Below are 15655 nucleotides of genomic sequence, written 5' to 3'. Positions count from 1 at the left end.
TGTATGCCATATGTGTGTGTTCAAACGCAGCCCCTTGTTTCGATGAGAGAACAGAGCTGTGGCGAGTGAGGAGTGGACAGAAAGCAAGGCGGAGCTTTTTTCCCTCCTCCATTCATTCTATGCAAATTCACTGCCGACTGCTTGTGTGTGATTGGCTGGCTCCCCGAACAGTTCTTCTGACGAACGAGAGAGGACGCGAGAGTAGACGAAGGGAGGGCGAGAGAGAGAGAGAGAGAGAGAGAGAGAGAGAGAGAGAGAGAGAGAGAGAGAGAGAGAGAGAGAAAGAGAGCGAGAGAGAGAGGGAAAGAGGGAAAGAGAGCGAGATCCCACACTCTAAAGGAAAGAACGGGGGAGGTGCAGGAGCATGTGAGTGCATCGACACATACAGGAACAGAGAGAGAGAAACGAAAACAGAGAGAGGAAGAGAAACAGCCAGGGACAATGCCAGAGAGAACCTCTCGCTGCTCCGTAGACCCTGTTGATAAAGGTGCGTTGTTACCAAAAACGTGAGCCCATCTGCCTCCCCAAGACCACCTGCACTGGGAGACCACCTGCCACAAACCACCCTGGGGACAACTGATGCCAAAGGACCAGAGAAGAGACAGAGAGAATAGTGCCTTTTGGTTGTAGCAGCATTCCAGTAAAGAACCTCGTCAACCAACAGACACATCTGGGTTCTCTTTAAGGAAAGACAGGATGAGAAGAGACTGACATCCTCTCCTTTAATCACTCCCAGCTGCGATGGTTCCCCCTGTGCATTACGCCGAGCACACAGACTTGAACCTGGGAGAGGTGGATGTGCGGAGAGAGAACAAGAGAGAAATGAAGAGATGACTGCTGCATATGACAGGCATTCCTATCTTTTGTGTGTTGGGGCCAACATTGCAATCTGCTGCAGGTGCCTCCTGCCTCCTCCCTCTGCTCTTCCTTGTTCTGCTCTGAGGGAATGGCTCTGCTGGTCTGAGTAGAGATAAGAGGTTCTGGCCTTTTCCTTTCTACGGTTTGTAGGCTGCTGCTCTGCTGTTTCTAGAGTGCTGCAGCCACTGTGTGTGTTGTTCACAATACTTCTTCTGCCTTTTCTCCATCTCGGGCAGTCCAAGTGGAACGTCTATTACAGAGAGAAAGAGAGAGCGCACAGTCTAGCCTTGAAGCTGTGTAGATGCTTGGAAGCTCACTGCCCACTGTGCTGGACTGGAGTTGGACTCACTCATCAATACTGCTCTCAAAAAAAACAAAACTTGAAAGCAGAAAGCACCTTGTTCTTCAGACTGTTTGTTCTGAGGGGGTTAGAAGCCTTGTATGTATGTGTGTGAAACAAACAATCCACCCTGAGGAGTGTACGTGTGAGAGTATTGTGTGCGTTTACAGTCTTTTTCTAATTAAGCTGGCAGACTGCAGTGAGACGGACGATCAGCCTGGGCGCCTCTTTCTCTCCCTCTTCCCACTTAGGCCCCATTGTGATCATTAATGTCTGTTGCAAACTGCCCATGAATTATGGAGTAGTGAAGTCTCCATAGAAGTAGTGACTGTGGGGAACAGATAGACGGACAGAAGGACGGTCAGAGAAAGAGTGAAATAGAGAAGAGGGGGGGTATAGAAAACAGATAGTTGTAAGCTCCAACTGAACATGTTCTCTCTACTGAGCACAGACTCAGTGGAGGTGTGAGAGAGAGAGAGAGAGAGAGAGAGAGAGGGCGTTGTGTGCCCTTCGTTGAGCAGATGAATGAGAGAGGAGCTTAGAGACAACACGTGATTCACAGAAAGAGAACTAGAGGGAGGACGAGAGAAGCAAGCTCGCATACCACTATCAACCTAGTTACATCGGCGCTGCACCGACAGGCAACGATGTAGCGTGGCCTCATTGAGAAGAACGGAGAACAACCACTGCTGCTGAGCCTTTCATTTTCAGGGGGAATCTTTTGGAAGTCACCATACAGTGTTTATCAGGGAGGGACACCATCTAAGCAATTCTAGAAATCAAAAGGGGGACTGTTTACCGTGTTGCACCGACCAGCAGAAGCCTCAAGACTGCCGAGGCATGAGGCAAGCAGACCGTCTGAAAGAGAGGAGAGGTATTTCTTCCCTCTATGGACGGTGACACATCTAGTTCCCAGAGTAAGGTCCGAATGAATCCTGCTGGACCAGAAGAGCGAGGGAAGGAACTATGAGCTAAGTCACCCTCAGTGATCGACCCCTGAAAGGTGCCTGCTCACCACCCCCATCCTGGCGCAGAGGACCATCTCTCGATCTGTACCCCAACCCCAGAAGAAAGGGTGTTTCTGTACCCCTAAAGGAGGGGTGAAACTGTCTGGATAGAGACTCTACTGTTTGACTCTACAGCAGCAGGAACATGGATGACTCCAGCATTCTGAGACGCAGGGGTCTACAGGTAAGACGTGTCCCCGACCGACCACCAAAACATCAACAAGCACCCCTCACACCCACATGCGACCAGAGTGTCGGTTTGTTGCGTTCGTGTACTGACCCCGGGCATTGCGTAGGCTATACAGTATGTATTACCTTCTCTCCTTGGTACTACTGTGCTGTCAGAGTGCTGACTACTTGTTATCAGTCATAGTGTGTGCTTCCTGGAAGTGGCTGTGGTTGTGTTTAATATCAGTGATACTGCTACTGCTTGATGCAGACGGGCAGAAACAGTAGAGGGAGGCCACGGCGACAGCAGCCAGTGGTGTCAGCATTATTCACTCCCCAAATCTACAACAGCACAAACCCCTGGCAGAGAGGAGCTTCACAGACTAGCCCCAGAATCAGGAGTGAATTAGCCAAGAATATCCTTCTCCACCAGGCAACCCTCAATCCATCTACAGCTCAATACATAGAGTGGACTAGACTGTACAGTCCGTGGTAATACTACTCATAGTACACTATGTGGTGCTAATTCTTTAGCATTCTTCATTTGAAGAATGAAAGCAGGTAGAATGAGGGTATTGGCTGAACTGACCTGGGCTGAATAGGTTCAGTCCTGGATAAGTGTAATGTCCAGAGCCTTACTGTACCTCTCATTTTGAGTTGGCCTACATATTCTGCCAAGTAACGGACTTGTTTAGTTTATACGGAGGATTCATACAGTCCACAACAAACCCATATACTTTCTCTCTGTACTATGATTGTGCTGACTGTCCATATACTGGCTTAGGCCATGTCTCCAGGCCGTGTGTGTGTGAAGCTGGCTCTGGTGTGACCTGGCTCTGCCCTGCAGTGACAGGGATGCCTGTCTCAGCTGTCCAACCCTGCTGAAGTCATGCTCTCTGCCATGCAGTGACACACACACACACACACACACACACACACACACACACACACACACACACACACACAAACACTTTCTTACTTCATATCACACACACAGAGACAGACACTATCCAGTGCTGTTTTCCTCCAGCAGTAGGTTAGTTGTGTAACATCTTCCTCAAACCCTGACTGGCCGTTGAAATAGCTGCAGGCTGATGTCGAGCAGAGATTTTTAATGTGAGACAGTGTCTTTAAAGGAACTAGTCGGATCACACTTTACAGCATGTCATAGTGGGACATTCTGATGTTGTAACAGAAAACAGGGTGGTCTGGTTAACCATAGGGTAACCTGACTCTGTCAGCTTAAAGAAAGTGATGTGTAATAAAGAAGACTGGACAGCAGAGTGTCTCAGTGAGGCCTGTGTAAAAGCAGCCTGATATTTAAGAGGACATACAGTATTTCTTAATGGGCCACAGAATGCGGGATGGGTCACTCCCTGGGTTGCAGTTGGAAACGGATTGATCTGAAAAGAGGACCTCAGCTCAGACTATTTGATTTTGTGTGTGAGTGGAATATGTGCCTTGGGTTCTTTCTGTGAATGTGCCAGATTTTGTTTATGTTTCATGGTGCATTTGTGAGTAACTTTGTGTGCGTTTGTAGACACTCTAATGTACTTGTCCTCTTGCTCAGTTGTGCACTGGGGCCTCCCACTCCTCTTTCTAGTCTGGTTAGAGCCAGTTTGCAGTGTTCTGTGAAGGGAGTAGTACACAGCGTTGTACAAGATCTTCAGTTTCTTGGCAATTTCTCGCATTGAATCGCCTTCATTTCTCAGAACAAGAATAGACTGACGAGTTTCAGAAGAAAGGTCATTGTTTCTGGCCATCAAACCCACAAATGCTGATGCTCCAGATACTCAACTAGTCTAAAGGCCAGTTTTATTACTTCCTTAATCAGCGCAACAGTTTTCAGCTGTGCTAACATAATTGCAAAAGGGTTTTCTAATGATCAAGTAGCCTTTTAAAATGATAAACTTGGATTAGATAACACAACATGCCATTGGAACGTGCAATGGTTGCTTTATAGTGAGCCTCTGTATGCCTATGTAGATATTCCATTCAAAATCAGCCATTTCCCGCTACAATAGTCATTTACAACATTAACAATGTCTACACTGTATTTCTGGCAGGCATATTCACGGTCATTTACAACTTTCAATTTTATGTTATTTTAATGGACATTTTTTTGTTGCTTTTCTTTAAAAAACAAGGACATTCCTAAGTGACGCCAAACTTTTGAACGGTAGGGCTGTAACCCAAACTAAGGGCGAGGTGTAAACCTCTAATAAATACACGGGACGAGACGCGTGATTACAAGTGCACACTAACACGGTAACGCCAAAGCCGATTGACCAGAGCACAGGTACTCACAAGACCAGCAGACATGGAACAATAACCAACAAGGACAATGGGGAACAGAGGGCACATATACAGTGCCTTGCGAAAGTATTCGGCCCCCTTGCACTTTGCGACCTTTTGCCACATTTCAGGCTTCAAACATAAAGATATAAAACTGTACTTTTTTGTGAAGAATCAACAACAAGTGGGACACAATCATGAAGTGGAACGACATTTATTGGATATTTCAAACTTTTTTAACAAATCAAAAACTGAAAAATTGGGCGTGCAAAATTATTCAGCCCCTTTACTTTCAGTGCAGCAAACTCTCTCCAGAAGTTCAGTGAGGATCTCTGAATGATCCAATGTTGACCTAAATGACTAATGATGATAAATACAATCCACCTGTGTGTAATCAAGTCTCCGTATAAATGCACCTGCACTGTGATAGTCTCAGAGGTCCGTTAAAAGCGCAGAGAGCATCATGAAGAACAAGGAACACGCCAGGCAGGTCCGAGATACTGTTGTGAAGAAGTTTAAAGCCGGATTTGGATACAAAAAGATTTCCCAAGCTTTAAACATCCCAAGGAGCACTGTGCAAGCGATAATATTGAAATGGAAGGAGTATCAGACCACTGCAAATCTACCAAGACCTGGCCGTCCCTCTAAACTTTCAGCTCATACAAGGAGAAGACTGATCAGAGATGCAGCCAAGAGGCCCATGATCACTCTGGATGAACTGCAGAGATCTACAGCTGAGGTGGGAGACTCTGTCCATAGGACAACAATCAGTCGTATATTGCACAAATCTGGCCTTTATGGAAGAGTGGCAAGAAGAAAGCCATTTCTTAAAGATATCCATAAAAAGTGTCGTTTAAAGTTTGCCACAAGCCACCTGGGAGACACACCAAACATGTGGAAGAAGGTGCTCTGGTCAGATGAAACCAAAATGTAACTTTTTGGCAACAATGCAAAACGTTATGTTTGGCGTAAAAGCAACACAGCTCATCACCCTGAACACACCATCCCCACTGTCAAACATGGTGGTGGCAGCATCATGGTTTGGGCCTGCTTTTCTTCAGCAGGGACAGGGAAGATGGTTAAAATTGATGGGAAGATGGATGGAGCCAAATACAGGACCATTCTGGAAGAAAACCTGATGGAGTCTGCAAAAGACCTGAGACTTTGACGGAGATTTGTCTTCCAACAAGACAATGATCCAAAACATAAAGCAAAATCTACAATGGAATGGTTCAAAAATAAACATATCCAGGTGTTAGAATGGCCAAGTCAAAGTCCAGACCTGAATCCAATCGAAAATCTGTGGAAAGAACTGAAAACTGCTGTTCACAAATGCTCTCCATCCAACCTCACTGAGCTCGAGCTGTTTTGCAAGGAGGAATGGGAAAAAATGTCAGTCTCTCGATGTGCAAAACTGATAGAGACATACCCCAAGCGACTTACAGCTGTAATCGCAGCAAAAGGTGGCGCTACAAAGTATTAACTTAAGGGGGCTGAATAATTTTGCACGCCCAATTGTTCAGTTTTGGATTTGTTAAAAAAGTTTGAAATATCCAATAAATGTCATTCCACTTCATGATTGTGTCCCACTTGTTGTTGATTCTTCACAAAAAATACAGTTTTATATCTTTATGTTTGAAGCCTGAAATGTGGCAAAAGGTCGCAATGTTCAAGGGGGCCGAATACTTTCGCAAGGCACTGTATACACATACTAATCAGGGGGAATGGGAACCAGGTGTGCGTAATGAGACAAGACAGTCCGGGGTTGGTGGTAACAATCCGGTTCAGTGACGCCTTGAAGGCCGGTGACGTAGACCCCTGGAGCTGGTGAACGGAATGAGCAGCATTACCCGGGGGAATCCGTGACATAGAGCATGTCACTTGTTTACAATGTGCAAGGAAACTGGAGTGCTTGGAGTAGATATGTACAGTGCCTTCACCCCTTGACTTTTTCCACATTTTGTTGTTACAGACTGAATTTAAAATGGATTAAATTGAGATGTGTGTAGGCCAGTGACAAAACAAACACACCTTAATGTCAAGTAAAAAATGAAAAGCTGAAGTGTCTTGAGTCGAGTATTCAACCCCTTTGTTATGGCAAGTCCAAATAAGTTCAGTAGCAAAAATGTGCTTAACAAGACATAATGAGTTAGGTGGACTTTTGAATGACTACCTCATCTCTGTACCCCACACATACAACTATATGTACAGTCCCTCAGTCGAGCAGTGAATTACAAACACAGATTCAACCACAAAGAGGAGAGAGGTTTTCCAATGCCTCGCAAAGAAGGGCACCTATTGGTAGATGGGTAAAAAATATAAAAAAGCAGACAGTGAAAATCCCCTTGACCATCGTGAAGTTATTCATTCATTTTCTCAGAATCCAGCAATTAAACTCTGTAACTGGGCTAAAGTCACCATTGGCCTCATTGTGAAATCCCCGAGCGCTTTCCTTCCTCTCCGGCAACTGAGTTAGAAAGGGCGCCTGCATCTTTGTAGTGACTCTACTACCTGTTCACCCACAGCTGTGGGTGAACAGGTAGTACAGGAGGGTACTGCTTGTCATCGACAAGGATTAGGACGTGTTTTATGATAAAAAGTCACGGAAAAGAGCTAAGCACAGGCAAAATCCTAGAGGAAAACCTGGTTCAGTCTGCTCTCCAACAGATACTGGGGGAGAAATTCACCTTTCGGCAGGACAATAACCTGAAAGCCAAGGCCAAATATACACTGGAGTTGCTTACCGAGACAGCATTGAATGTTTCTCCCACTTTGAATATCTTCCACTTTGAGTATTTTGTTTAGACCAAAAATGATAATTACATCAATTTTAATCCCACTTTGTAATACAACAGAATGTAGAAAAAGTCAAGGGGTGTGAACACTGTCTGAACTGTATAGGGGCCCTGCATAGGGGTAAGCTGACGATGCATCAGGATATATGATAAACAGAGGAGCAGCAGCATGTATGATGATTGTATGTGAGTGTGTGTGCATGCGCGTGTGTCAGTATGGATGTGAGTGTTATGTGTGTGTGTGTGAGCAAATGAAGTGTGAGTGCGTGGAGTCATGTGCGTAAATAAAAGGCTCAATGCAGATAATCTGTGTGTCCATTTTGTTAGCTATTTAGCAGTTTTATAGTTTAAGCAGTTTTATGGATAGAAGTTGTTCGGGAGCCTGTTGGTGTTAGACTTGTTGCTCCGGTACCGCTTGCGGTGTGGAAACAGAGAGAGCAGTCTATGGCTTGGGTTGCTGGAGTCTTTAACAGTTTTCCAGAGGCATTCCTGGATGGTCCTGGATGGTGCAACTGTAACTTTTAACATTTGAGGGCCGATGACAAATCTTTTCAACCTTCTTTATGACTGTGTGTGTGTGGACCATTTTAAGTCCTTAGTGATTTGGTTGGGGGCGTGCTTGCCTGCCTCGTTTCCCCATGTTGAGGGTCAGCGTGGGGACGGTAATGTTGCCTACCCTCAGCACCTGGATTTGTCCCGTCAGGAAGTCCAGGATCCAGTTGCAGAGGGATGTGTTCAGTCCCATGGCCCCAAGCTTGGTGATGAGCTTGGAGGGTACGATATCAGCTGATGTACGAAGGGCTATATAAATACATTTGATACGATGGTGTTGAACGCTGAACTGTAGTTAATGAACAGCATTCTCACGTAGGTATTCCTCTTATCTGCCTTGGTGAGGGCAGTGTGGAGTGCAGTTGAGATTGTGTCGTTGTTACGAATCCCTTTTGGCCCGACAGTCTAGGGGGGATGGTAATGAGACGCGTAACATAACTCATGCAAATTATAATTGTGACAAAGTAAAAGTGTGAACGTAATAACCAGGACAACTGAAATCTACCGTCAAACTCAAGGTTTATTTGATAAACACACGGTAATGGGGGGAGCAGGAAAAGGGGCTGAGCTGGACCCAAGGGAAGAAACAATAAGTATACAAAAACACCCCTAAGCTAGACTAGCCTACTTTAACAACAGCTAACTAACTAACCAAAAATACAGCGGGTGGTCCGCCCAGTTCTATCTAGTGTTTTTAACAAAGTTTACCTACGGGTAGTGTATGCCCATGGGCGACTTGTCTTGGTCTCCCCTTTTCCCACCAGCAAACACCATAAGCAAAAACAATACTCACGGGAGATGACAAAGTGATTTGGAGGTGCTCAAACAAAAGAGAGGTTTAAGACACAAAGAGAGAGTGAAGCAGAGAGATCTACATACATGGCATTTACAGAGAGATTGAGCTACTGAAATCTATGAAGAACAGAGATCTACCAACATGGCATTTACAAAGAGATTGAGCTACTGAAATCTATGAAGAACAGAGATCTACAAACATAGCATTTACAAAGAGATTGAGCTACTGAAATCTATGAAGAACAGAGATCTACCAACATGGCATTTACAAAGAGATTGAGCTCCAGAGCAAACAAATGATGGGGTTTTAAAACCATGGGGAAGGAACTGTGATAGGGTAGGAAACAGGAGGAGGTGTGTCTTCAGATTGATGGGTTGATTGTTGACTGATTGGGGAGTGATGATTTTCACCTGTGAGGGGAGACGGAGAGAAAAGAAACACACACAGGATACACACACACAGGATAATGGTATCCGTAACAGTCGTCTATGGATCTGTTGGGGTGGTAAACAAATTATAGTGCGCCTGGGATGTCTGGGATGATGGAGTTGATGTGTGCCATAACCAGCCTTTCAAAGCACTTCATGATGAATGATGTGAGTGCTACAGGGTGGTAGGTAGCCACAGAGTTCTTGGGGACGGGAGGAATGATGGTGGTCAGACTTGGCGGTTACGGACTGGGACAAGGAGAGGTTGTAAATGACCGTGAATATGCCTGCCAGCTTGCTCATTCTCGGAGGACGTGCCCTGGAATACCTTCCGGCCCCGCGGCCTTGCGAGTGTTGACCCAGTTAAAAACCTTACTCACTTCAGCCAACGTGTGTGTTTTTTTGTTCATGCGTGAGAATATGTGTCCGCTGGCCCGTGTGCAGACAGACAAAGGGTCAGGTGTGTGTGTGTGTGTGTGTGAGTGAGAGAGACAGCGAGGGACTAGGCCCACTGTTGGATAAAGCAGTACTGAGCTTTGACTGCATGAGTGTTTTGTCTGGCCAGTGGACTGTGTGTGCTGGCTGGGGGAAGGGTTGTTTTGTTTCTCCAAATCCTCTGTGTGGCTGGATGCCTACGCGGCACTGTACGGCTGGACGGCAGAGACAACACTATCAGCTCCCACCCCGGAAACACACACACACACACATACACACAGCGTTCATACCCCTGGGGTAACTTCCAACGCTAATAGTGTAGGTAGATGGACGTCAACAAAGAGAAGACACATGACTTGTTGTTAATCTCAGTGTATGCTCCTCAAAACCTCAGAACATCTAAACTGAATCCCTTTGGAGTAGACATTCAAATGGGCCTGGGGTGGGAGGTCAAATAGGGGCGTTACCCTGGTAGGACTGTGTGACGGTCGAAATGCACTGGCTGAGCGGTGAGTCATTTGGTCTACGGGACTAATACATCTACACACACACACACCTGCTGGCAGCCCGTTTCCATTCCAAATGGCTGTCATGTGATTTCTCTAATGGTCCCAGATCTGCCATACTGGGCTGTTAGAATGGCTCACTCTGATGTACACTAACACTTCACTAACATCTTTATTATGCAGTCATGTCTGGGTATTTCGGTTGGAGAACGGCACTCCTTTTCACACTTTTGAATATTTTGTTTGTTTGAAGAGAAGACTTGGTTTGGAGAGTACCTGAAACGTACAGTAAGATAGGAGTCAAGTTAATGTTCGCTAAGCCCCGCCCCAGAGTTTTGGGCAACCTATCGCAGCGCTCTGATGGATAACAAATGAGTCTGACACCTCGGACAAGCAGCATTTTTATTTTTATTTCACCTTTATTTAACTAGGCAAGGCAGTTATGAACAAATTCTTATTTACAGTGACGGCCTACCCCAGCCAAATCCGGGCGACGCTGGGCCAATTGTGCGCCGTCCTATGGGACCCCCAATCATGGCCGGTTGTGATACAGCCTGGAATCGAACCAGAGTCTGTAATGACACCTCTTGCACTGAGATGCAGTGCCTTAGATAACTGCGCCACTCGGAAGCTATGCAGGGGTTTTTTCTGCATACAAAAGTATTGAATGGGCGGCCTACAGTATGTCCAGACATTATAATAAAAATAATAATAAAAATATATTTAAAGAAGAATATATAGATTAATATAATTTCCAGATGGAAAAACATTTTCAGTGTAAACTTATATGACTAAAACCAGATGTAAAGTATGTAGAAAAGATCATGGACTTATTATATTTTTTAAATAGGATCATCTTTGAGAACTAACAATCACCAAAATAAAAGTTAGACAGTGAAATTTTAGGTCGGCTACTGCACTATTTGCCACGCCCAAGGTCACGGCCCCACCACACCCACTACCTAAGCCCCATTTTGATCCAGAAAACAACGTTATCATTTAAAAAAGTAAATGTTTAAATGGCTAAATAATTTAACAGTACCCCTGGGGTATTTGCAACTATGATACCTGAAATACGGAGTATCCTGAATTTTGTAAATGTTTTATTATCAGAAATTATACTGTTGTTGCATTGTTTGTTAGATAGCTCTCATTGAATACGTTGCTAATGCTAGCTAAGTAGCTATACATAGTTAATATAACTCGTTTTCTACAAAGGCATGTTAGTTAGCTAAGTTGGCTGTATAATATATATAACTCATCTGATGTCGATATTCCTGAGAGTCTCCTTCCTGGTCTGCAAAGGGTAGTCTGTGTTTAATTTCATTGTGCATTAAAAACACAGTTTGAGATCATTGTGAAGGGTTTTCTCCAGTGGTTTGAAAAGGGAATTGGGCTTCCCGGGAAATTGTTGACCGAGGTTGCAACAGTAACCAAGGGAGGGGGCAGGGTTTAGCGAAGGGTCATACTCTGATCCTTTTTCTGTTTCCGTCAGGCAGAAGGGTTAACAATTAAAACAGAGTATTGTCCATGCCTTTTTGTTTTGGCTGCATATTTCCTCCTTTGTCTAGACAGACAGACGAATAGATGGAGAGTCAGACAGAGAGGTTGATCAGCAGAAAGCTTCAAAGTGTCAATGTGAGCTCAGGTGCGGAGAGAGAGAGGAGGAAGAGGAGGCTGGGAGGGGAAGTGGGGAGTGCCACGGGGCATCTTACTCTTCTGACGGTGCTGGCAGGACAGGGCAGGCTGGTAAATGGTTATCCTGCTTCACTGGGTTGGTAGGCGAGGACACGGGGGGTGGTAGGGGGAATTGTACCTGCAGAGTGGAGGGAATGAGAAGAGGGGGAGGGAGTGAAGGGGAGCTGGGGGGCAGAGGTGGAGAGATAGAAGATGGTAAGGAGAGGAGGTGAGAGCAAGGGGGTTGTTGCATTGGGGAGTTGACTGACTGAATGACTGAAGGCAGCACTTGAGCCCTGTTAAGGCTGGCATGTAGGCTAACGGTTAACACGTTCATCTGTACAAACAATAGTACGCAAGTAGAAACACCATGGGACCACGCAGCCGTCATACCACTCAGGAAGGACTCGCGAAATGTCCTCTGGTCTGATGAAACAAAAATAGAACTGTTTGGCCATAATGACCATTGTTATGTTTGGAGGAAAAAGGGGGAGGTTTGCAAGCCGAAGAACACCATCCCAACTGTGAAGCACGGGGTGGCAGCATAATGTTGTGGGGGTGCATTGCTGCAGGAGGGACTGGTGCACTTCACAAAATAGATGGCATCATGTGGAATGAAAATTATGTGGATATCTTAAAGCAACATCTCAAGACATCAGTCATGATGTTAAAGCTTGGTCTCAGCTGGGTAAAGTTGAAGCAAAATGGCTTAAGGACAACTAAGTCAAGGTGTTAGAGTGACCATCACAAAGCCCTGACCTCATCCTATAGAAAATGTGTGGGCAGAACTGAAAAAGTGTGTGCGAGCAAGGAGGCCTACAAACCTAACCCAGTTACACCAGCTCTGTCAGGAGGAATGGGACAAAATTCACCCAAATTATTGTGGGAAGCTTGTGGAAGGTTACACAAAACATTTGACCCAAGTTAATTAACCTCTTACAGCTACCCCCCTACTTTTTCAATTTCCGCCTGAAGACATACCCAAATCTAACTGCCTGTAGCTCAGGCCCAGAACCAAAGATATGCATATTCTTGGTTTCATTTGAAAGAAAACACTCTGAAGTTTGTGTAAATGTGAATTGAATGTAGGAGAATATTACACAATAGATCTGGTTTAGATAATACAATGAAAAAACCATACGTTTTTTATTTGTTTGTTGTATCATCATCTTTAAAATGAACAAGACAAAACAAACATTAAGATAGGATAATGGGGACAATTTCAGCGAAAAACATAAGAGGGCAACAGTACTTGTGCAAAGTTTAAGAATGATAACTTCCAAAATGAGTATGCTACATGACATGTATCATGAAGTCACCCAGGTGTCCCACACAAGTATCCCAAATGTACCCAAGTGGCCAAATTGGTGAAGTTATACATTTTGAATGGAATAACTATATACAAAATACCAAAATGGTATTCTAACACACCCCCCCAAAATTTTTTGAAAAAACATGTTTTTTTTTTAATACATTTACAAAATTACACTTTCAATATTTGCAAGACCCTCGGTCCTCAACACAATATTGTGCTGCTGATGCCAGGTACCATAGCAGTCTCTTTCTGCTGTAAAGCAGAGGGTCACCAAGCATGTGGTGCAGGTGATGGGGGACTTCATTTTGCAAAGAACACAGTGACGCCTCCATGCTGTGCCCTTTTGGCCCTGAGGCACACCCATGCCTGCAGAAATACATTTGGGCAGATAAACACCACTTGTGGCAGGAGCAGAAGGGACAGAGGTAGAGGGGCCAGAACGTGGTGTAGTGGTGCTGTGGTGCTGTAGCCAGCAAGCTCCTTGATGAGCAGCTCTCTGAAGGCTAGCTGTGAGATGGGGGCTTTCCACAGCTCTTAGCCATTTCCTTGTGTAGGATGAATGCATTCACCACAGCAATGGCGATGAATTGATAGAAGAAGGTCTTGTACCATTTCATCGTCTTATGGAGAACATTTTAGTAGCCTATCAGCGCATCTAACAGATCCACACCTCCCATGCTCTTGTTGTAGTCCTTTATTGCAGTTGGAATGGGGACATTTTTTGCGGTCCATGCCCCAGTAGTGCTGAGACAACAGGTGTCCGGCTGGATGAACCAGCTTCAGTGGGGGATGGACACCTTGGCGCTGGGGGCTCCCATTCGGAGTCAGTGTCACTGAAAGAAAATGTTCAGTTAGAATAGTATCACATATGAGCCCTTTATCAACAGGTATAATAAACAGATATATATAGAGTACAGGGAACATAAAGTTGAATATATTATTATAGACCTGCTAGATCTACTGTCTCATTTATATGATGACAGACCAGCTAGATCTACTGTCTTTATTATATTACAACAGACCAGCTGTATCTACTGTCTCCATTTCACTTTGGCCATTGTTGTGGGCCTCCCCCCTCAACAGCCTCAAATAGGCTATTTCATGTGGGGGTGGGGTGGGGTGGATTATCTGTCTGTAAACTATTGTTGGAAAAATTACTTGTGTCATGCACAAAGTAGATGACCTAACCGACTGGCCAAAACTATAGTATGTTAACAAGAAATGTGTGGAATGGTTGAAAAACAAGTTTTAATGACTCCAACCTAAGTGTATGTAAACTTCTGACTTCAACTGTGCTGCCGCAAGTACAGGCATTGTGAACAAACACAAGGCTCGTCGTCAATGAATTGCGTTGTATCCGCTGTCTGTTTCTGATGTGCGCGAGTGATGTCCCATACACTAGGCATTATTTAGCTCTCCCTACTACTGGTTGCTCTGTTTTAAAATGCAACTCCCCACACTCAAAAATGGGGGGGTGATTGAGTCTGGGAGTGGAACAGGGTTAGCGAGGGATTGTTTTAGCTTTGCTAACTAGGATCACACTCTGTTAGTGTCACCCATTCTGACTGACACCCAGTTACACAGACTCCGTGCTTCTTTTTCTCCCAGTCAGCTTTCAGTTAGAATGCCTCAGACCACACAACCCCCCCTGAGCATTGTCATCCTTGGCATCCATCACCTCTTCTGCCCGTTTGGAACAGTGACATCTCTGATTACATAAGCCCGACGACTTGCCCTCTGCTCTCTCCCTCATCTCTCCCTTTCCACCCTTGTTCATTACCTTCTTTCTGGTCTCTTCCTTCTCTTCCCATTCTCTCCTTTCTTTCCCTTCTCCCCCTCCTCCCCCTTATCTGCCGGAGGCCCATTTTTTGTTCAGTTACCACATAAAGCAGGTTAAGGACAGCTTAACAGGCTTAAACATGCACTTTGGCTGGAACAGTCTGGTCCTCAGTAGTGGTGGTGTTGACTTGTTTGTTTGATAGTTGGGAGATAGTGTGGGGGATAGTTTGGAGAGGGGGAGGGTCGCGAGAGAACAAGGTGGCCCTTGTCAATGCTCGAGCCCTGCAGAGACCACAATGCCTGGCTGCTGTCTGTTTCATGCTTGTTCTGCCTCTCTTTTCTCTTTCTCTCTCTCCCTCTTCCTCCCTCTCGCTCTTCCTCTCTACGCCTGCTTTGTGGATAAGCCAATTAGAACCAGGCGGTGAGCTCATTCCGCATCCACGGAGAATGGTGGGCAGTATGAGCTCGTCGCTACACAAGTGGAGAGTGAGAGAAAGACAGGGGAGAGTGATAGAAGAGAGAGAGCAAGAGACCCATATGACCGCACAGGTCAGGAGAGGAGACTTGTAGTAAGGGCCACTCCAAAGCTGGTTGAATGTGGCCCTTGTCCCCTCCGTGTCTCCGCCCCTGTGTGTGTGTGAGTGTGTGTGTGTGTGTCACAGGCCTGTCACAGAGTACATTAAGGTGAGTCATCATCTTCCAGT

The 15655-nt window shown here is 45.3% G+C and overlaps 1 protein-coding gene across 4 annotated transcripts in view; it reads left to right on the top strand.

The window, feature by feature from the left end:
• The first annotated feature begins 230 nt into the window (after positions 1–230).
• LOC139406826 (microtubule-associated serine/threonine-protein kinase 2-like) overlaps positions 231–15655 on the top strand; it is a 159284-nt gene continuing 143859 nt past the window's right edge. For all 4 annotated transcript variants that reach the window (XM_071149891.1, XM_071149890.1, XM_071149889.1 and 1 more), the window contains exon 1: positions 231–2389. In XM_071149891.1, coding sequence (XP_071005992.1) covers positions 2351–2389 — 39 coding nt within the window. In that variant the 5' untranslated portion in view covers positions 231–2350. The remainder of the gene's footprint in view (positions 2390–15655) is intronic.

This window comes from Oncorhynchus clarkii, chromosome 4 (assembly GCF_045791955.1).
Source record: "Oncorhynchus clarkii lewisi isolate Uvic-CL-2024 chromosome 4, UVic_Ocla_1.0, whole genome shotgun sequence".
Lineage (NCBI taxonomy): Eukaryota > Metazoa > Chordata > Actinopteri > Salmoniformes > Salmonidae > Oncorhynchus > Oncorhynchus clarkii.
This window is presented reverse-complemented; position numbering and strand designations above follow the sequence as displayed.